General features: G+C 31.5%; 1 protein-coding gene across 1 annotated transcript in view; it reads right to left on the bottom strand.

The window, feature by feature from the left end:
* LOC143223650 (DNA topoisomerase 2-alpha-like) overlaps positions 1-23,793 on the bottom strand; it is a 61,724-nt gene that overhangs the window by 14,225 nt on the left and 23,706 nt on the right. The window contains exons 12-20 of the mRNA XM_076451921.1: positions 22,542-22,559; positions 21,870-22,001; positions 20,437-20,520; positions 19,891-20,121; positions 17,663-17,774; positions 16,300-16,479; positions 13,415-13,577; positions 6,894-6,946; positions 3,327-3,428 (exon numbers count right to left, since the gene is read on the bottom strand). Coding sequence (XP_076308036.1) covers positions 3,327-3,428; positions 6,894-6,946; positions 13,415-13,577; positions 16,300-16,479; positions 17,663-17,774; positions 19,891-20,121; positions 20,437-20,520; positions 21,870-22,001; positions 22,542-22,559 — 1,075 coding nt within the window. The remainder of the gene's footprint in view (positions 1-3,326; positions 3,429-6,893; positions 6,947-13,414; positions 13,578-16,299; positions 16,480-17,662; positions 17,775-19,890; positions 20,122-20,436; positions 20,521-21,869; positions 22,002-22,541; positions 22,560-23,793) is intronic.

Genomic DNA, 23,793 nt, shown 5'->3' with positions numbered 1-23,793 from the left:
ATCGTCACCAACAACATGGATCAACTCGTGACTGTCCACGATCTGGCAGACCTCGTGTCACCACGCCCCCACAAGATCGCAACATCCAGTTACGTCACCTTCAGGATAGGACCACCACTGCGACGTCTACTGCCTCAACCATACCAGGGCTGTGTAGGATTTCCGATCAGACCGTGCTAACCGTCGACGAAATTCTTAGGCCCCATTTGCAGCCCATCATGGAGAATGTCAACGACATTTTTCAACATGACAACGCATGTCCTCACACAGCCCGACTCACCACTGTCTTCTTGAGAAACCACAACATCAACATTCTTCCCTGGACCTCCAGGTCACCAGATTTAAACCCCATCGAACATCTTTAGGACGAATTGGACTGACGTCTGCGACGGCGACAACCTCAACTGCAGACTCTACCTCAGCTTGCAGCAGCTTTGCAGGCTGAGTGGACAGCCATTCCACAGGATGTGATTCGTCATCTCATCGCTTCCATGGGCAGGAGATGCCAAGCAGTTATTGATGCTCACGGGGCGCATACTCGTTGTTGACGTTGAGTGACGTTAAACGTCAACTAGTGAGCGTGGACTTTGCCTTTGCAGACTTTGGATGTTCAGCAGTGAATGTGCAAAGTTTCACACGTCATACAGAACTACCCGGAATAAACTTGTTAACAATTTGTCTCATATTTTGCCTTTTGTGTTTCTGTTTTTGAAGAGTATATAATGGTTTAATGAAAAAAACGTTTGACGTTTATTTAGGTTTGAGAGATTAAGCAAATGAGATTTAGACATTTTCAAATATAAAGAAATCTTTTTTATCTTAACACGAATATTATTTTGCACTTGGAGCAGTCAACACTATAAACTTACTGATAAATTATTACTGGTATGTATGATAATTAATTTCATAATTACATGTACTAATAACAACTCGTTAAAACTGTATTGCTTTGTCTTATTTCTAAACTACAAGGCTTTACCAAAATTATCAGGTTATTAATTTTGATTTTACATATTTCAATCTATCCTGTACAAATGTGTAATATTTCCACAGGGTATCACATAGTAATTATCAGGTTGACAATACAAATCAAGTCTCTGATTTAATTTTCATATGAAAGATGTCCCTTTATATTAAACATCTAATTTATTACTTTTTTCCTAGTTATTATGGCTTCTCCTCGTTTCTTACTTTCTTATCAATAAATTTATTTTTCTATTATTTCCTTCTTCATCTGCCTTGACTATCCTTAACCTTTATTATATTTATGCATTGCTTACAGTCCAGTTTGAATACTTTCTCTAGTTTTCTCACCTCCTATTTTACCAATTACTTTATTTCTTCCATTTCCTTCTTCAACAATTACATTTTACATTCTTCTCTTTCCATACACTACAAATCACTGTTACACCAATAACACCACCATTCAAATCCTGTCCTCAGTTGCAACAGTGGTTTGTAATAGATATCTGTCATTGGTCTTCACTATTTTTTCATATTTTAGGACTTTAATAGATATGTATATGTCCTCGGTCTTCACTAACTCTCACACTTTATGTCTTTAATAGATAAATGTATCCTTGGTCTTCCCTAACACACATGCTTTATGTCTTTAATACATGCTGTTAGTCTTCACTAACTCTCACACTTTATGTCTTTGATAGATGTGTCCTTGGTCTTCCCTCACATGCACACTTTATGTCTTTAATACATGCTGTTAGTCTTCACTAACTCTCACACTTTATGTCTTTGATAGATGTGCCCTTGGTCTCCCCTAACATGCACACTTTGTCTTTAATACATGCTGTTAGTCTTCACTAACTTTCATGTTTTGCACTTCCTACTCATTTCCAATTGACCCCTGAAGTAGGAAGATCCCATGCTAGAATTATAAGTTCTTGTTATTTTTCTCCAGGAACTGTTGGACTACAGGTTTAATAAATCTTTAACAGCGTGTAACAATACAATACTCAATAAAACTTCTCTCAACTTTTATGAATTTCTCAATTATTTAAGCTTTGTTTAACCCTAAAATCTTTCTTAAGAGTCTATTTTGTGCAAGAAAATAAATTTATTGGTTAAAGGGCACCTAAAAATCTGAGTCACAAAAAACTTGAACAATAAAACCATCAAAATTCATTAGATCTGCTGAAAGATGAAATACATATAGTTTTCACAGAAAATCTATGAGTTCATCCAATTACTGTTTGGCCAGTAATAGACAAAAACAAATTACTCAAGACAGTGCAAAATGTTCTCATCATTACAAGTAATCTTACATGTGCTTTGGTATAAAAGTATCACTCTTTTTTATTACTCTTATTACTCAGTCAATAAAATGAGTTTCAGGGCCAAAAGTAGGCGACCAAATTGCAACTAATTAATCTTGAGATATATATATGCAAAATGGCTCATTTGGGTTGAGAAAATATTTTACATAGATAAATATTTTACATAAATAAAATTATATATTCAAACATCTAACACCGCCTCTACATTCCGACACTCAGTTACACAACCCCTTTCAAACATGTGGTCAGCTTCCGGTCAGTTACCTCTTTCTTTGTGAACCTGACAATGACCGAAGAAGGTCAAACGTTGTTCGCTCTTCTATGTAAAATATTTTCTCAACCTAAACGAGCTGTTTTGCATATATATTTCTCTACAAGTGGGTTTCTCGACATCACTAATCTTGAGATAACTATTTGACAGCAAGTAGAAGAAATGAAGATATTTATCTTTTGATGAAAGTGACATTGAACTGGAAATGTATACAATGACAAATGAAAAGGTAAAGTGTTGGTTTACAAGATAAACATAGCAGCAAACTTGGATAAAGATAACTTGCAACTAATATGCCAACTCGGGCTACACGTGAATGAGGGGCCTTTGATTTGAAAATGCTATGGCTATGAAAGAAAAAAACAAACAAAGGAATTTTATCCTATGGAAAACAGGATCTTTAATGAATGGTTGCAGTGCTTTGTAGAATCCGATCAAATAATGTGGCCAAAGGTCAGCAATTACTCATACTCTGTGCCACATACCTCTTCAAACAATACACTTAATACAAATCTGAAAGCTATGGAAATTAAACTTATATGAAGTTAAATATTACTGTATAGTAAACAGAACTCATTATGGAAAAAAGTGAAGTGTTTACAAATTATGAATACAATGATTTTTAAATGTATGGGCACCTGAACTTCAATTGTAGTCAATGATAACTACAAAAAGTCAGTAATCAGAGGATAAAAATACTAGTAAAATGTAAGAGTTTCATATTACATAGTTTATGTATATATAAATGTAATAGTTTAACACACCTTTATCTCCACCACCAGTATCATCTGTTTTTTTTGTGGTCCTGGATGGTGGAGCATCAAAACTGTCTTCACTGTCTGATATTATCATTTCAGGTGTCGATCCTGGAAAAACATATATATATATATGTATGATTTTGTTATAACTTAAAAAACACGCTGAAACAAAAAATAAACAAAAATGCTGCACTAATTGAAAATATCCCAGGGTACAAGCTGCAATGTGGGATTATAAAATGTACCCTAGGTTTTGGAGGTGACTGCAGAAGTAGGACCCACAGTGCAGTGTGGATACACCATCTATCATTCCTAACCTCCATTTGTCAGTCTCACATAAGAAATAAATGTAGTGATAGAAATTAGGAGAGTGTCCCACATCTATATCACCCTTCACTGCCTGCACAGTTGTGGGAAGGTGACTGCTTTCCAAACTGAAGGAGAAAAAATAATTGGAATAATAATAAGAATAAGAAAATAAGATATTACTACCTGGAGATAAGTAAGTTCAAAACTTATCTCTTGAAGTTAGCATTCCAGCTCCCATTATGGTAGAAAGGCATTAATTTATAGCACAGTAGACAAATTATACTTAACTTTATCAAAATGTATTAATTTTTAATAAAATATATATGTATTGCAACAGATTTACTGTTAAATATTTATTTTAATATCTATGTTTGTTTCAGTTTAATAAATATTTAGAAATATATGCAATCTTTTTTTTTAATTAAATGTGTATTGCACAAGTCCTGCCTGTTCTCTAAATTTGTAGAAGAATCTTCAGAGTATGAATCAATAACACAGGTTTTACGAAAACACTAGCATATATTCAAATAGCTGGTCACAAAATACACTGGTCCAGGTAGATACATTTTGTACAGTTCATGGATGGTCATTAAATCCCCTGGTCCAGAGAAATATGTGTCTATACATTTCACACCTCTGTACCAAATCATAATTTATGTTCTTCTATTGCTATGATACTGAGTGCAAGCTCATCCCTCGAGATTTCAGTGTTGAAGGGTTTTACAACAAAAAAATGATGGATAGCATTCTTTGTGGGTGTGAAGAATGGGTTAAACACCCCCTTTCTTTTAAAATAGAGCTTCTTCCACAGACTAAAGGAATGAGGGCAAGTTGGAATTACTGCAAAAAACATTGTCAGATACAATGTTTGAGGTCTATCTACTTCTATTTTGTGTTGGTTGATGTTAAAACCCACCACAATGGGGCACTGTGAACTCATATTACAGTATACCTTGTGTCATAATGAACCAAACTTTCATTTTTCCTTTCATTAAGTAAGATTAAATCTCGGGTGGTCCGTGCATATATGGTAAAAAATGAAAAGGTACAAATGAAATATATTTTTACATTCTTTACACGGATACAGAACTCTGACTGAATTTTGAAATAATTATATCAATGTTTAAGGGTAACACAAATTTAAAGAATTTTGCAATACAAGTTCAGAGCTCCTGGAGCATATAATCATATATATTGGATGGTTAAAGCTATTGTATTCTATCAAAATATTTATCTCTTGAGAAGAGTTCAAACTGATTGACAAAGAAATCAAGGGCTTAACACAAGCGTGCCTTTTTATAGTTGTAGTCTATGCTCTTTGTGATCTTCTAGAATGAACAACTACACCCTTCAGTGAGCTCATTGTGATATTAAAGTTATCCACACACATATTCAGAACATTCCATTGTCAATACTGCTGTAGCAGTCAGGAGATTTATCAGAATACGTGGTCTCTTTGAAGACAGGCAAATAGGAACTAAATATAAAATGGTAAATAATCTTGACATATCGCAGAAAATCTTCAATGACTAGAGGGAAATGTTCCTTTGCAATCCTATGTAACGAAGATGACTCTTTACCATATTCAACATCTTAAGTTTAAGAGGGAAAGAGAAAACAAAGATGTTCCTGGAGAAAGACCCAGCAGACTGGGAAGTAATTCAGGAATACAAAGCAATGCAGCAGCTGGGTTGAAAGTTGTGGATGATTGGGCAGATAAAGGTGTTACTCTGATTCAAGCATTTAACTCTTCTATTGTTAAGGATGAAGATAAAAGTAACACCTTCTCCACATAGTTAAACTACACCAAAATACATTGCTAACTTTCACAAAGAAAAATCTAAAGTGATATGATAAACTAGTGTATCATTATTGTTATAACAATATTTTATTCAGATATACAGGACACTTTGAAAATTTTATTCAGTTTTCAATTTTTTTTCCTTTTGATACTGAATAAAAACAAACATCTATTTTGTTCGCCCTTCCTCGTAATTTATGATTATACAAAGTGTTTAAAATTCACAACCTCTTAATATGCAGGAACTGACCCAGTTTTTCTTATGTCCAACACTGTTAGCAGTAGTGAAATATATACAGATATTATTGTGAAACAGTTTTTCAGGTTTATATTTTTGTACCACCCTAATGGAAGTCTTTGTTTCTTTAAACAAACGTTATCCATCAGGTGTATTACAGTAGATTATGAGTACTTACTAAATATTTTAACCACAGGCTTACACACTATTATTTAACACTTGAATTTAACAGAACGCAGTTATCATATCAAAAGTAGTCAATAAATTTAAACTTGGCAATTGTTTATTTTTAGCTATTAAAGTAACAATTTAAAAAATAGATACCTTCATCATACGTTAACACATAAAATTTTATTGATGTGTTGAGGGGCACTAGTTACTGAAACCATTTTGATCAAAAACATTAAGCATGTGTTTATGGACTATAATGGGCCAAGAGGCAGAAATGAAATTTTGGACATTTGTACTTTATAACTCTTTGTGAACACTGAAAGTGGAAAATATATTGATACTGACCTGACATATCTTTATTGAAGATAATGTTAGGCAACAAATGCTTTGTAAAATTCTCATATCTTTGTGCATTTGGCACAAGGATATGAGAATTTTATTTTTTGCATTTCAAAATTTTCTTTGGAAGGGTCTTAACTGTATACAAGTGTGTTAATGGAAATTCTATAAACTAATCATGTGTCTGGAACTGAACACAGTTGATGTCCTGTCACTGTAAAGATATATTCTGACAATTTTTAACAGCACTTTTTGTTGACCTAAGTGTTTCTTAGTTGATGTACAATAAAATTCCAATATTGCTGGTTTCATGTAGAGCAGATATCGTGCAACTAAGTGTTATGACTGTTTTGCTTGCAATTAATTTCCTATGGCTCATTCTGCTATCTTTTTTACACTGACAGTATCTGGCATATTTTATTATTTGTATTTACCAAGATCTCTAGCAGACTAAACTGTGTAGAGTATACACACTATAAACATGAATTATTGGTGCTATACACACAGATTTTGTCACACACACAATCCCAACAATTTCATTACACAGGATACAACCACAACTGATAATATATTCTAATGAAATGCTTATCATGACAAAGAACTTCAGGGTATCAAGTCTGAAGATTGATTATACTAACTTGTATTTTAAATTAAAATCAGATCTAAACACATTTTTTAAAAGCATAAGAAAAATGAAAATGTTTGGTTAACTCACTTCCATTTTGATTTTCGTTTGTTTTTTCCTCTCTGTGAGGTTCTGGCTGAGACCTGAAACAGACACACATAATGAAATTTACCTTGAATTCGGTTTTTATCTTCCGGTGAAATGATTTCTAGCCCAATGAATTTCAAAACTAAATAAATTATTAGTAGTTCCAATTAACAGCATTTTCAGCTCTTCACATGAAACACCACAACATAAATTTCATAATCTTTTCACACAAAAACTGGTGATTTGAATTTCATAAATTTTACAACAAAATTAAACTAATGGTGAGAATTTCATATTCTTCTCATGGAAACACAAAGTAGTAATGCAAGTTCTAAATGGATTTTTACACAAAATCAAGGGTGATAAAAACTTCATAATCTAGTAATACTATCACAAAGTGCTTATGTGTATTACATTACATTACCCTGTAACTAGGCTGGTATACATATAACTCTGATGAAAATATTTAATGTATATTCACAAAACTTTGGCAAGGTTTCAGTAAACTTTAAAGCATCTTGTAGACAAAAAATCAAAACTTTTAATTAGGTATTATTACAAATACTGTGTCCATAATTATATGGTGTCAGAGTGCAGTGATTTCCATGTTATGATTAAAATAATTTTTCTTAACCTGAAAATTTTTAATTTTTTTCTGCACAATCTTTAGGACCTTCTAAATAAATCAAAAAATGTTTTTTCAGAAGAACGTAATATTTTATTTCTCATTTCCTACACTGTAACTCTACAGGATTGGTCAGTTTGACTGACCTTGTAACCATTATAAATAAATTAAGAAATGATTTTAAGTTACCTTTATCTCTGCCCAATTGTAACAGGAAACAACAATTGTTTATTCTCAGCTTCTAACAATATATATCTATTTACACTTGATTTAATTTTTTTATTATTGACTTTTGAACCATATCGTGCTGTCACACAAGTTGTGAATTACTTGGCCAATGTGCAACTCATGTTACCTTATTGCACAAGGCTACTTACGAACATACTCTGCCAATATTTTATCATTATTCTTTATTTTACGTAAATTAACCTAGTAAGTTTCTAATTTTTACATTTTAGTAACTTTTATAATAACAAATAAAAATACTTAAAAACATAGTATAATAACTTGCACAAAGTGGACAATGTCCTACAACTACTATAATTTTTCTGGCTTTCTACAACTATGCTATAAGAGTCATCAAAAATTCAGCTAAACCCACTGATGTGTTTTCCATGTGAATGGTTTGAAATGGAAGAGAAATATGTATTTTTCTGTACAGTAAAGAATGTAGTATAATATGCCATATGATAGATTAAAACCTTGGCTTTCTATTGATTATAAATAATATAGTATTAAATATCATAGAAAACTACTGGTAATTTATGAAACACAGGACATGACAGGTGGGTGTGGCAAATGGGTCTGATTTTCTAATTTATGGCTCCTGGTTGGTTGTGCAACCAAATAAGACGGGAGAGGATTAAAAATTATACTGAGTATTAGCTATATGATAATAAGTAATTGACATTAAATTCCACACTTCTCACAGGAGAGATAAATAAATTAGAAATGAGGGAAGACAAAGAGAACACACATCATAGTTCTCATATTATGAGAGATTGAGGATTTTTATAAACATGTTCTTATAAAAATAAGAATTTAAAACTTGTTTTATTTGATGCTAAGTTTATTTTTTGTACATTAATAATCAAGTAGTTTTATTACGTTTTGAATATAACTCTGTAAATTATTGTCACATGTACACCTTGAGCCACCTATGCAAAAAAGCTGACTCAAAACTACAATAATGATACGAATGTCATGGAAAAGAAGCAAAAAAACACCTGATAGTCCAAAGGGTAAAAGTATAACTGTAAAATTATCTTAGAGAGTTAGGCAATAAGAATCGTACACCTCTCATGTTTTAAAGATAATAGAAGTACATTTTAAATAAATGGCACTTATCAATAAATGTCAGCTCCAGCACTATGTGACATAGATTAAAATTCTAACTTTTAACTATACTATCTCAATCTGACACATTTTTCAGCATAACTTGCCACATTCATGGGTTTAAAAACAAAACATCTGTAAAGTTTGAGTTTAATTTATCAAAATTTTAAATTCTTATCTTCTTTTCTAATAATTATTCTATGTTATCTCAAACAGATGTTTTTTGTTTAATGAATTTGGATTAAAAAGATACATTTTACAGTTCCTTCATTTAAATGTTTTTAGATCATTTTACTTTAAATGTTTTTCTAAGTCAGATTACTATGTTTGGGATATCTTTTATAGCTCTTTTCCCTTCATGGTTCCTTCTGTGCTTATAATCAACAGGTTAGTTTATACATTCCTTTCCATGCAAAGTTTCTAAATTCATTTTTCATGCTAAGCCAGTTTTTTTTTTTCTATTCATCATTACATGTTACATACAAGACTAGTTCATAATGCTGTCCACTAAGGCATCCACACAATGTTCCTCACATTACTTTGTGAAAAAAACAAATATTACCATTTCATTCAGGTAACTGTTTTCATGCTGCACAACTGCTTCAATCTGATCTTACTTTTGTTATATTCCATAATTACCTTTGATGACACTTCTCTCATGACACTCTCCACCTGTCTTTTATCTTAATACTGTATATGTAAGCACCTCCTTCAAATAAAATTATCACTTTTACAAGACTGATCCAATCCACATTCCCTAACACTAGCCCTTACTGGGAAGGAAGGACAGGGAGTGTGAGAGGAGATAGGCAATTGAAAATACATTTTTGATTCAAGTAAATGTTAACTTCCAAAACACTGACATCCATTTCCTCTACAGCTAGAATCCCACACTGACAAGATGGAGAAGTTAGTGAGGGAATTATCCATAAGGAATGCATCTGCAGAGATTGTGGTTATACCAAATCCACTGACTGACAGGATCCACTTACGCTTTACTCAAGATATTTCATGAGGGGCAGTCCAGCATAGTACAGTAACACCATCTGGTTTATCTATAGGTGGTCTTATAGAACATCTCATTTATATAGATCCTGTTGCAACCTAGATAAAGTATACTGTGGTAGTGGTTACTGTGTGGATTTGATTTGATAAAGCACACCTGATTGGGCAACACTTTCACAGTGTGAGATCCTATGAAAAGAAGTAACAAGGGACACTGGAAAGGAAAGGAGATGTGAGATTAATAAGGAAAGTACTTATCCTTCTTTATAATCTAGAGGATAGTTACAGAGGATAGTCAAAAACCCTCAGAGGAATATACTGTCAGATCATGGGAAAAATCATTCAATGTGGTCCACACACTAGCCTGCACAATATCCTTCTGCCTGAGGACAGAGAAATGTGGAAAATCTGATGAGACGCCTTGCAGAAGTATTCTGCTTCCAAAGAGATTCTAGAATAAGTAACATGGATCAATTTTCATAGCAATACCATCAAGACAACTAGATATAAATTCTAGGAAGTTGAAGTGTTACAGTGAATAAAAAGCCATTAGTAGAATTATAAAATTTCCTGTGTACTGCACAGTGCAAACAACTCTGACCTGCAACATCCTTGGGCCAACAAAAAATAAACCTCAAAAGAAAGGTGATACATAGCAAATGAAACCAAGGGCTGAAATGGATGTTGAAAAAGAGCATGTAATTCCATCTATATATCCTTGTTAGGTAACTGAAACAGTTGTTTGGATAAAAGACCTTAAATAACTTAAGGAGACCAAAAAGTACTGGGGATTAAAATAATTTCTGTCTCTTCAAATATTAAAAGGTAATCAATAAAGTTCTCCTATTAAGAACAATTGTGATAGCAACAGAATGTGACCAGGAGTTGAATGAATCATTGACAGGATTCTGGGGAATAGACAAATAGGTGCACAGGCATGTAGTTGCAGTCCGATGAATGCATCTATTACCAATGCCCAAGGGTGAGGTACTGGAGACCAAAATGCTGGTACCTGAGTGTTCCAATGAGTGGCAAATGCATCTATCAATAATGTTCCAAATTGAGAGCAAATTCAATGGAAAACTCCTTAAAGAAGCATTCCTTCTGTCAGAATAATGTGGCAGGGTCGAGACAATTGATCTGAAACCAAATTTATCACCCCTGGAACAAAGTCATCTAGTAGGATGATATAGAAGATGCAAGGTTTGAAAAAAAAGAAAGACCTGGACTAATTGCCACCTTGCTGTGAAATGTAAGATACCATGTAGGATTGTTGGAGTTTGAAGCATGATGAATTTGCCCCTGTAATTGCATAACTTGAGAAATTGCCTTTAAACAGCATGATGCTCTAAAATACCAATGTGAAGCAAAGTCATTGTCCATCCATATTTACTGAAACTCCTGAGCACTGAAATATTTATGTCATCCCTAAAACAAGGTATCCACAAAAATACGGATCTCTGGATGAGGTGATGGCAGAATAATACCAACTGTAGTGTTGATCATGAATAAGGAAATTGAGAAATCTAGTGGATCACTGTTCATGATCTTTATATATATGTAAAAATGGCTGGTTTGGGTTGAGAAAATGTTTTATGCAGAAGAGCAAACAACATCTGACCTTCTTTGTGAACCTGACGATGACCAAGGAAGGTTGAAATGTTGTTCACTCCTCTGCATAAAAAATTTTCTCAATCCAAACAAGTGGGTTTTCTTGACATCACTGATGGCAGACTTAATTTCGTAAGGTTATCTGAAGTTCTTGGTTTCTCAAATTTGACCTGTTTTTCTTTTAAAGAGGTTTCACGGTACTATCAAAGGAAGCAGGGATTATGACTCTTCTCTAATGTGATATGTTTGACAACAAGAGGGAATAGGAAGTTTAATAAACTGTATGTTAAATGAAATACTTGAAAATATGTACAAATATATTTTTCTCTACAAGTGGGTTTTCTCATCATTACTGATTACTGTTCATGATCTATTTACTGTGTAGAAACCACTAAAGGGATCTAATGTATGCTTGTTCCAAAGAAATGAGGGATTGGAGAGATGCCCAAACTCCCAAAGGTTAAAGAACCATGAGAGAAGAAAGAGGGAGACTGCTTGCTCCACAGTTTAGAGCCAGGTGTGAGTTTGTTGAAACTGAAAAGGCACTAGATATCAAAGGTGAGACAGGAGAGACCTGATTTGCTTCTGCGCTGGATGCATTAATCTAGAAATGCATGCCACAAATCAGCTTGGCAAACAATTTTTTTTCAAAGCTTGTCTTTAGTTTTATGAAAATTAAAGAGATAACATAAAGAACACTCCAAGTATCTCCAGTTGTCATACTATAGAGAACTCCATTAGTGAACACTTTGTCAAGAAAATGTGACAATATTATATGAAGTAGATGCTTATATACAGTAAAAAGATAGAGGGCACATTGATTTATGTGGAACATCACAAGACAGATATTATCAAGAATGATTAAGTGAGAAATAACAGACTGGAGCAAGTGAAAAAAAAAAGAATCATACCAATACTTATATAGCTAAATATACAGAAATCCTAGCAGTTGAGTAATAGGTGTAGTGTGAGAGAAGGTATGTATGTTCTGGAAATCCATTATCTGTGAGTCAACAAAATCTTCTGCATTTTTCATATCCTTCATCCCAGGATTTTTATTTCCTACAAAGGGAATGCCAGTTCTGTGTACACCTTTTTCTACTTCTCCATCTCCTGGCTTTCAATGTGTTGCTCTCTACATTATGTCATTCTTGATAACTGCCTAGATTGCATCCCCCTTAGATCACTACTGGAGCTTGGAATCAACCAGATCTCAAGAACAGACTTTACATTATACTTATCCAATAAAGCTAAAAATGAATAAAATGAATAACTAGATTTTATCACAAATAACAAAAAAACTTATTTGATGTAATTCCAATCTCAAATACTGAAGAAATTAAATATGAAAACTCATCTGTTTGAGAATTTTGTTAAAATAGTCACAGAACCCTTACAAAGAGAAAAATTCCCAAACTTATGAAGACAAATGAAAAATCCTGATTCATAAAATGTAGCCCCACCCCTGTCTACTTTGGGCTAAGAAAGATCTTGTTGTTGTTGTTTCAGAAATTTCACACAAAGCTATAAAAAGTCTACATGTGTACAACTATCCATAATTTTGAAGTGACAGTCAAGGAAGGTAGTTAGCCAACAACACCTACGGCTGATCGTTACATGAATGAGAAGTGGGACTTGGCTGTCACTCAAAATACAGCATATATTCTGGAAGCAAAAGGCCATGAACCATTAGCCCTCAGATTCACATTCAATGAATGGCTACAATACACAACTCCTGGCCCTTTAAGAAAAGTATTTTCTCATCAAGATGTCTCTCATTCCCATAAGTTCTACATGTTATCTGAGACAAAGATTTAGAGATCAGCTTCTGATGACAGTTAGCACCAACTGTTCCCATGGAAATCAACTATAACACTTACATCACAATGAAACAAAGAAGTCTATAAGATGTCAAATCAACCAGCTATATGAAAACACAAAATCATACCTTTTTATTGTTTTGCTCTTTGTTCTACTGGGAGGTTCATCTTCCTCACTGTTTCCATCTAGATCTAAACCAATACAGTCAACATCAGCTCCATAATTTGGTTTAAAATTCTCATGCTCCTCCTCTTCTTCTTCACTATCAAAGTTATATTTTGCCTTTGAAGCTGTATAGAACATGTTTAAATTGTCATTCATCAAATTACAGATCCAAACATAACAATATTATACTGTTTCACTGCACTAACCACTCTCTCAAACACGTTAGACCAATCAAAACACTTTTAGAAAAGCCATTTCTTAAACGTGTAATAATATTAATGAAGTTACAATAAGTACCGTCCAACAAAAAATCCAAATCTGCAACAAGAATAAATTTGGCTATTATATACATAAATACCTCACAGAACTACAATTACTGGCTAGTAAAAGTGTGTGTAAAAAAGAATATGCAATCAGTTGCCTTTACTGTGATACAAAACTAAACTTGTTAAAGTTTCTCTTACAATACTTTATTTTACATATCTTAAGTGTAACCTAAGCTTGTTCAAATTGACTGAGGTCGTAACCATTTTGTACTTATTATTGTTTATGTAATATGCATTTTATTACAGTGTGTATCTACACAAAATCTGGCACTTTTAGTCTAATTACAGAACCTTTTTACACAAAAAATTAGATTTTGCTACAGGCTCAGTATAGTATACACGAGTACATCTACACACGTAAAGTATTTGAATGTAATGTTTGATACAACATTTGTATCTTCACAAAATTTGGTAGACATTTAGTAAAAATTAAAAGCATTTTGTTTAAAAAAAATCAGATTTTTTAATGAAATATTTTGGCTAAAGGTTTATTTGTGAAAATAGTCTTTTCTGTTACTAGTCTTAGTGCAAAGTGATTTTATGTTATGATTAAAAATACTGTTCTTTGTCCAAAACTTACTAAATACATTTCAAATGTTTGTTTTCAATTATACTTTATATTATTTTCTACACTCTAACTGTGTGGGTTCTGTCACTTGACCAACCTCATATAAAATTAGAAAATAAACATAAATTATTTTTTTTTCATGCTTGAATGACTACATATTGTAAAACGAAAATACATATGTTTAGTCTAAGTCTCATAATGCTATATATATTATACATACACACACACACACTTACATAAATATTTATTTTTATTATATTGACCTTCCAGTCATGTATAACTTGCATTGACACAATGCACATGCATTCCTGTTACATATCCAGTAATATAAAACTGACCTTTAATTTTTCCCTGTCTTGGATGTGTTTTATTGGACTAGTATTTTGTAACATACAGTTACATTTCAATTATTATGCATTACATATTTGTATACAGATTATTAACTTTATTTTTCTTAAAATATAGAACATTAAATCAATGTGTGAGGCAAACAATTATCTCTCATTGCTTCAACCTTTGTCCTCAGTTGCTCCTGGACATAGGTTGCTAAGCCTTTTAAAATTTCACATGTGGAGGATATCAAACAAAATGTTTTTTAGATTTTATATATACAGTTGTATAACCAAAAAATGATAAATAACTACACTGATACCACAGATTTATATTAAAATTTATAGAGCTTAGTAACTAAGATGTATTTAGATTTTAAAAAAATATGAAACTTTGAGTTAATTAATGACACAACCTACTGCCTTGAAATCTTGGATTAAAAGAATGTGGTAGCCTTTTAACAGATTAAAATGGCTGAAAAAGATCACTAGGGGACATTATTAGTTATCAATTTATGATTCACATGTCCTATATTAAATTAAGTGTATATAGGGGACCATTTAAAAAAACAGAAAGAGGTGAATACTGCCACTATGTGTTTGATTGAGTACAAAATAAAAATACATGAAGTTTTTATTTTATATTCTAGCTTGATAATATCAGTAAGTTGAGTTCCTAATTTGCAAGAAACTATATACTAGGTATTTTGACATCACAAACATCTAATTTTCAACAGTGCTGCATTGAACATACTCACTAAAATCTACATCTAGATCAATTCTTCTAATATTTGGTTTAAAGAAGTTAACTTGTATATAATATTAAAATTTGAACTATAATCTACACTTTATTCCAACCTTACTGACATAAATTCATAAAAAAGTAATTGAGTAAAATTCTGAATGCAAGTCAATAAATATGATAACATGGCCTTTGACTCCTAACTGGCAGCAAAAGTGGCAGAGTACTGTTTACTTGTCTGAATGTAAAGAGATTTTCATGTTAAGATTAAAAATACTTTTATTTATCTGAAAATTTTCAAATTTAATTTGTATAATTTATAAATTCTCTTGATTAGTTAAAAAAATCATTTTTTAATTAAAACTTTCTATTTTATCTGTTATTTTCTTTATCCTAACTCTAAATACAAGGTTGGTCAATTTTACCAATCTTGTAACCTCCAATATATATATTCTAAAAATTCTAAGTTAACCCTTTTTCTAGAATCACTTGAAACTGCAATGTGAAACTACCTTTATTTATCCTAAAACTTGCAACAGTATATGTCTGTTTATATTTAAATTTTGTTTCACTGTATGTCTGTTTATATTTAAATTTTGTTTTACTGTATGTCTGTTTATATTTAAATTTTGTTTTACTGTCTTTTGAACTGTGTCTAAATTAATGTTCCCACCATAAAAATTTAGAAACTCAACTGACAAACATATTAGTTTAGTGACTTGTATAATGCATGGGATAGTTACAAGCATATCTCATTAAATATTATTATATTTATTTATTTTGCTCACTACTATAGACATATCTATCATATAACAAACCTCCAACTTGTATCACAGCAGTGATTGATATTAACTATTAAAAAAGATTTATCATACTACATGCCTGCAGCTCGTCTTGGAGCAGTGGTTCTCTTCTCTGGTGGTATATAGTCACTAGCTTCTACATCCGATTCTTCTGATGAGCTGGGTTCAGATTCTGAAGCTGACCATGGGTTTCTTTTTGGTCCTTTCTTTTTAGATGAGAGTGACTTCTTTGGGCTATGTTTAATTTGCTGCTTTAATGCTATAAAGGCATAAATTACATAATATTTTAATTATCTGTATAAATGTTGCATCACAAAAACGACTGTATAATTACAGATTTGACCAAATACTATTAAGAAAAGTGAATTCCTACATTCATCTATAAAAATTTCTGTAAAGAAATCCACAACTCTGTTTCATGATAAAAATGTTTACCACATAAGTTCTGATAATGTAGCCTAAATTTTCCCACCACATCATAAATGATGCAAAATCAATATATTTCCAGAGAACTATATATGGTAATATCATGCCCATAGTATTAAAAAGTTTGCAGCAGTAATTATTTGTTTCTTTAACAAAATAAATGTTTTAAAGGGTGGCTTTTAATGTTTCTCAATTTTATTACACATACATATTTATTAGTAGCTGGTCTTCAATAAGTGAATATTAGCTGCATAACAGTACTTGTGAATAGACTCATGTTAAGTAGCTAGTCCACAGTATCACCTAAAATGTTGTAACATTTTTAAAACAAGACCCAAGACTCAGGAGCTTTCAAACAGTTGACTTTTCTTCATTCTCCTGAATAGTCAACCATTCAAAAGCGCTTGAGTTTTAGGTTTGTTTTGAAAATATTACAACATGTGAATAGACTTTATAAACAAGTTGCCATGACACTCTTGTTAGCCTAAGCATCAACTTACCAGTCTTAGACAAGATTAAATTTATAGGTAGTGCTGCGATATACCAGCATAAACACTCTTTTTCTCTCTTTTTAATAGTTTTGGTCCTTCATAACCTCTTTTGGAAAAAATGGTTTTTCTTTATCACTTCTATGAGTACCTTTATTTGATAATCCACCACGAAAAGATATCAATAAAAACTACAAGATATTTAGCAGGACTGAAGACAATACAGTCATTTGTTACTTTATAAGGAAATCAGTTTGATAAACAAACAAGACGAGCATTTCACAAACTACGTACATTTACTAACACATGATACCAAAAATAAATTAGATTTTATGACATTTAGAGACGTGGTGGATTCCATTAAATACTGAGCTGGAAACTTCTCTTCTAACAATTATAAAGATGTTTCAGAAATTAGAAAAATGTCTTTATTACACTAATGTCTTTATAACACTAATATTACTTTAATTAATTTTCCACTTTTTCAAATGAAAACCAACAGTTACAGATATAATTCTGAGTTCCTACCTTTTTTTGCCTTTGCTTGTTCGTATTTCTCAGGAGAATTTCCAATTCTTTCAGCAAGAGGCATTGGCTCATCATCATCATCTTTATTCACTTCTCCATCAGTTTCTTTCTTCTAAATATATTTGATGTTAAATGTTTTTTATAAACATAAACTTTAATCTACTATTCCATTTATGTACAACTGTATTATAATAAATGTTAGTACTGCTGCATTAAGACAATTTTGTGTAAAATAATATCATTTTACTGTTTAACTTTGGTTTTCATTTGTACACACTGGATAATACTCTGAGGTTATAACAGAAATAAACAGTAAATGTGAACTGTATTACCAAAGTAAACTTTCACTCAACCAATAGGTTATCACAAGTGTATCTGTTACATTATATTTGAAGTTCTGTAACTCTGTGGAAGCTAGGTTGGTGGTATAAACTTTATTTTTGATGCTTTAGCTCCAAACTAGTTGGCATAAGAAATGTACTAGCACAAACCAATATCCAGCTACTCCAATTACTTTTGCCCATTGAATATTATAAAAGTAAAAATTACAAGATTTAGAACAGTATATGTAAAATCTATAGATGTTAACCAATCTACATGCAACAAAATTAAAACAACCACACAACAGCTTGACATTTGAAATCCTTTTCTTTCTTGGCAGGAAAAATTTGCAAAGTTTCAGCTTTTTAATCTCATATTGATAAAACTTTACATTAGAAAATGACTATTCTAATTCCAACAAAAAATAACCACATAGATTAGAAAGTGTGATAAATATGAAACTAAATAATTAGACATTTTAATCTAAAATAAGTAGCTCAGTAATGCATTGTTGTTTATCAGCTTACAACAGAATAGTACATTGTTGATACACCGACCACCACCCTTACAAAAATTTCAATGACAACAGATGTTTAAAATAAAAGCAACAACTTTTTTGAAATCCTTCAAATTTCTGCATGCTTCAAATATTTGTGAAATATAGTAGAAAAGCACACACAAATATTACACCAGACAGAACTATATTTAACAAAAACAAGAACAAAAACATTACATGGCTTGATGTAAATTTATTTTATTCTTTAGTTACATAAATATGTAACAAGAAAGCTAGAATCTTGTTGTAATGTGTGGAAACTGACTTTTGGAATTACTTTAAAATATTTTTATCTAGTCTTCAAGTTTTAATTTGCTGCATATGTAAGATCTGTTTGTATTCAGTATGTTAAACCATGATTATACTGGTGGAATTCAATCAATACCAACCAAGTACCAATAAATACTTGAAAAACCACTACCATTCAGAAGAAAACTACAAAAATGCTAGGAAAAAATAATATATTCATTCATGTTTAGTACATAAAAACTTTAATCTTATGTGTAAGTAAATAAATGCATTTGTTTGGTGTTTATTTTGCAATATAAATGAATTACCTGGCAACCAAAAATCAAATATTCACTATTGGACCTATTTATATTTCAGCAATGAGATAAAGGTATAAAATAATTAAAGATCTAATACCTCTTTTAAATAATATATCTGTGCACAATACACAACAGCATAATTCAAAATGGTTAACATAAGTTAAAAATGTATGTTTAATTACACATATGTTAAAACTAAATAAATCCCTTAAATATCTTTCTATCCAATTCTTCAAATAATAAGACAAAATTGTAACAGCACAGTAGAGAAAAAAATATTTAGGTTTTAGAATGACATTTAAAACAAGAATGTTATTAAATACTGGTGAAATCTGAATGGAAAAAACGTTTGGTCCTGTTTTGTGATTTTTTGAAACAATTTCTTTTAACACCATTCCAAGATAACAAAAGCCCACTTCTCAGACTCAGACTGAAAAATTACTGTGTCTTTACGATAGGTAATCTTGTCTCAAATAATAAAGTTTTGTTAGTAAGAAATATTTTAAGATTCCAGAAATTGATAATAAAAATACAAAGAACAAATAATAATTTTGAGTTCAGAAATTTAAAGTAGCCAAGAAGAAATACTACTAATATATGTGTTTATAAGTGATTAGGAATCTGCTTATGATATAATAGATTCATTATTAAATACTTCACTCTTACAAAAATAATGTTTAAATTCATATTTTACTGCAGCTTGTAGAATTTAACTGTTATGTACAGTCTTGAGGCTGTGCTACTAGTAACCTGACGTTTACTGAAAATAAAAATATAAAGACTATAAATTTTCCCAATGTTACCATTCGTCCTCTTTTCTTCACTTCTCCAGTTCCTCCAGCCGGTTTCTCGACTTTTTTGCGGAGTTCTGGATCAATACGAGGAATGATTCTCTGGCCCACTGGAGATGGTTTTGTCTCTTCTAAAGCCACCTTCTTTGGACGGGACTTTCCACCACCTTGTTTATGGGCTACTTTCATCATATTTCCTGAAAGTCCAGCTTCTTCATCTTCTTTTTCTTTCTTCTCCACTTTCTACTCACAAAAGTAGGTCTACTCAGTAATTTCTCCCACAATATCAAACAACCAAAAGCATACAGTAGTTAACTGATAATGCTTTTATTTAAAAAAAAAAAACAGAAAATATTAAACAGTTATTCACCAGGAAGGATTGCAGTATTCAAAGAGAAGTATTCTCAAATTAACTTCACTCAAACTATTTTAATGTGAAAAACACACACACATTATTTAAGTCATTACATTACATTTATTTGAAATATTTAAGATAATTCTCACACATAACATGATTTTTTGTACAACATGTGCTTTTAAAAATAAAAATATATTCACATCTAGTTCCTCCATGAAGCTCTGAAGATCACTTTGCCACAGGTCTGCAGGAGATTTCTGTTTGAGATTTTCTAACTCTTTTCTCTAAAACATAAAACACAGTTTTTAAAATTGAATAAGATTGTAACTTGACAGTTTTTCTTGCTACTCAGACTTTTATATATATGCAAACAAATGGCCAGACAAATTAAAATGCCAAATTGCATATAACATTAAAAACAGTGATCTACCCCATTAATACATTTTCAAAGTAAATGTTACATTTAAAGAGCAAAACTTACAACGCTAAAATAACTGCTTTTAGAGAAAATATTCAAACAAATTAAACAAAACATTTTTTTTAGTTTTTCCTAACGTTTTATCTGATTACCAATGTTGGTGTCATGAGGTAAGTGAATGTGATAATGTGTGTATATAGAATATTTCAAACATACAAAAGTTGAGTTACATGTGAGGAACCTTCACACATTCAAAACTTTATCATCTTTTCTTGCTCTGTGTTGCTTACAGGGATGTCTTATTACCTTGTCTCAATAGGAAAACAAAACTGTCTAAACTTAAACCATACTGAGACATTGTTTTACTTTTGAATTAATAAAACTCAGGTACTACAGAGTTTAATTTCAATAATATAGATTTAGTTAGTAATTCATGTAACAGACTTTGACCAGTCAATGAGGTAACAAATCTAAAGAAAAGTATTTATATCACGTCACACACATTTCTCCAAGCACATCTCAGATACAAAGTTCCTTCTTTAGACTGAAAGTAAGATTCATATACTAAAGTTATTTGTTCAGATTAGAAGCATGTTTCAAATATTAAAGCTAGTTGTTCATACTAGAAGTAAACTACAAATACTACAGTTACTTGTTCAGACTAGAAGCAAGTTAGAAACACTACTGTTACACTGCTGAGACTGAAAGCAAGGTTCAAACACTACAGTTACCTGTTCAGAATGAAACAAAGTTCTGTTACCACAATTACATGTTCACATCAAAAGCACAGTTACTTGTTCAAAGTGGAAGCAGGGTTCAGTTACTACACTTACTTCTTCAGATTTCAAACAAGGTTTAGATAGAAGTTATTTGCCCAAAATGTAACAAAGTACAGATGATAAAATTACTCATTCAGACTGGAAACAAAGTTCAGATACAATAAGTATTTGTTCAGACAGAAAGCAAAGTTTACATTCTATAGTTACTTGCCCAGAGTGGAAGCAAGATTTGATAATACAGTTCAGGGTAGAAGAAAGTTACACACGAAACAGTGAACTCCTCATTCAGAATGGCATACACAAATCTTTTAGCAATTCTAGTTTATCAAGGCCATTACCTAATAAATACAAACGTGCTCATAAGAAAGAAAAAAAGTACATAATCTGAAATCAAAGGTAAAAAAACTCTCAACACAATATATAAAATACTGTGAACCTTTTCATCTCTCTTTTTTAACAGTTCATCTTTTTTTTCTTTTGTGAGACTCCACATATTCATGCCAAGAAGATAATCAAAATCAGGGCCTGCAGCCTCTCCTTGTTCATCATCACTGCTCTCAGATTCATCCTGTTTCACAAAATAAACAACACATTACGATATTTCACCAAAACATTATGTTGAATAACAAGATTATCATTAATAGGGCAGGTTCAAATAATTAATAAACAGTAGCATTTCATTTCTGTGTTCTACTTTACAATCAAAATATAAGTATACAAGAACTAACATTCTAACCTCGGAAAACTGTAAGGAAGATAACAAGTATATAAATGAACTTAACATTAGAATAAACATTTTTATTACATTATACAAATACTAAGATAGTTAAAACTCTGTACCGAATGCAAATTCAACAAAACATGTTCGTGAAAAAACCTTTCTTTAAATCCATTCTCATGCCCATTAAAACAAACAGTGTGCAAGATGTCAAATTTCTTTGGTTTCTTTTACAAAAACTGAATGCCTGTGCAGCATCACTGTTATGTCACCTGGCCTGTTGAAAATAATAAGGTACAAAATAAAATGTGAATTTTTATTATTGTCATCAATGACTCCTTCTTATGGGTTATTCCAAAATGTGAAATAAAATATGAATTTCAATCTTACCATCATTGTCCCCTCCTTCTGGTTTGTTCAAAAGAAAAGACACAGCCACAAATTAAAATGCTTATAAACAGCATTCACTGTAAATATGAAAGCACTGCCCAACAATCATTTGATATTTTAAGAAAAGAATGTTATATAATGAACCACTGAACAGATGTCTACAAACACAAAATAATCTAATAATTATAATAAAGTAATCATCTCATTTTACACAGAAAATACAACAATTACAGCAAACAGTATACAGGGGTTAATACGATGGAATGCTCTAAGCCTTACTACATGGGTTAATTAGGACCATTGTTACAAAGCTATCATGACCTGATGTCCTAAGCATCACTAACAGGATTTAATATGACCATTTTAACTAAGCCGTGAGAATCAAAGGCCCATAAGTCTCACCACATGGGTTTACTGAGACCATTTTAACTTAACTAAGACGACTGTATGCTCTACGTCTCATTAAAATTAACCAAGCTATGAGAATTGAATGTCTTAAGCCTCATATATATGCAAAAATGGCTCGTTTGGGTTGAGAAAATATTTTACGTAGAAGAGTGAACAACGTTTCTACCTTCTTCGGTCGTCGTCAGATTCACAAAGAAAGCAAGAGGTAACTGACTGGAAGCTGACCACACGTTTGGAAGGGGTTGTGTAACTGAGTGTCGGAATGTAGAGGGCGGTGTTAGATGTTTGAATATATAATTTTATTTTATTATATTTAATATAGGTATAAAGGTGTTCCTTTATGTTGGTTTATTTTGGGTTAAAGCCTCAATACATGAATTTACTAGAACATTTTTAATCAAGCTATGAGGACTAAATATCCTATGCCTCATTACATGGGTTTAATAATTTTAACTAAGATATGAAGACTGAATTCCTAAGTCTCACTACATGGGACAATTTTAACCTACTTTTCAATACTACTTCTAATACAAAAATGTAGTAGAGCCAATTTATCATTAGGATCAAATGCACTAAGCCTCACATGGATTTATTAAAACTATTTTAACCAATATATATGAGAATTAAATGCCCTAAGCCTCACTACGTGGGTTCCCTAGAACAATTTTAATTAAGCTATGAGCTTAAATATTTTTTGTTTTAAAAAAATTCAAATTATTTCTGCAGCAATACAATATTGTGAATTTATTGGTCTCAATGAAAATTTTAATGGAAAATAGTGGTATCTGTTTAGCCATTTTACTTTGGGCAAGTAACAATAATTAAAACAAATGAAAAATCAGTG

The sequence above is a fragment of the Tachypleus tridentatus genome, chromosome 1, assembly GCF_004210375.1.
Source record: "Tachypleus tridentatus isolate NWPU-2018 chromosome 1, ASM421037v1, whole genome shotgun sequence".
NCBI classification, from domain to species: domain Eukaryota; kingdom Metazoa; phylum Arthropoda; class Merostomata; order Xiphosura; family Limulidae; genus Tachypleus; species Tachypleus tridentatus.
This window is presented reverse-complemented; position numbering and strand designations above follow the sequence as displayed.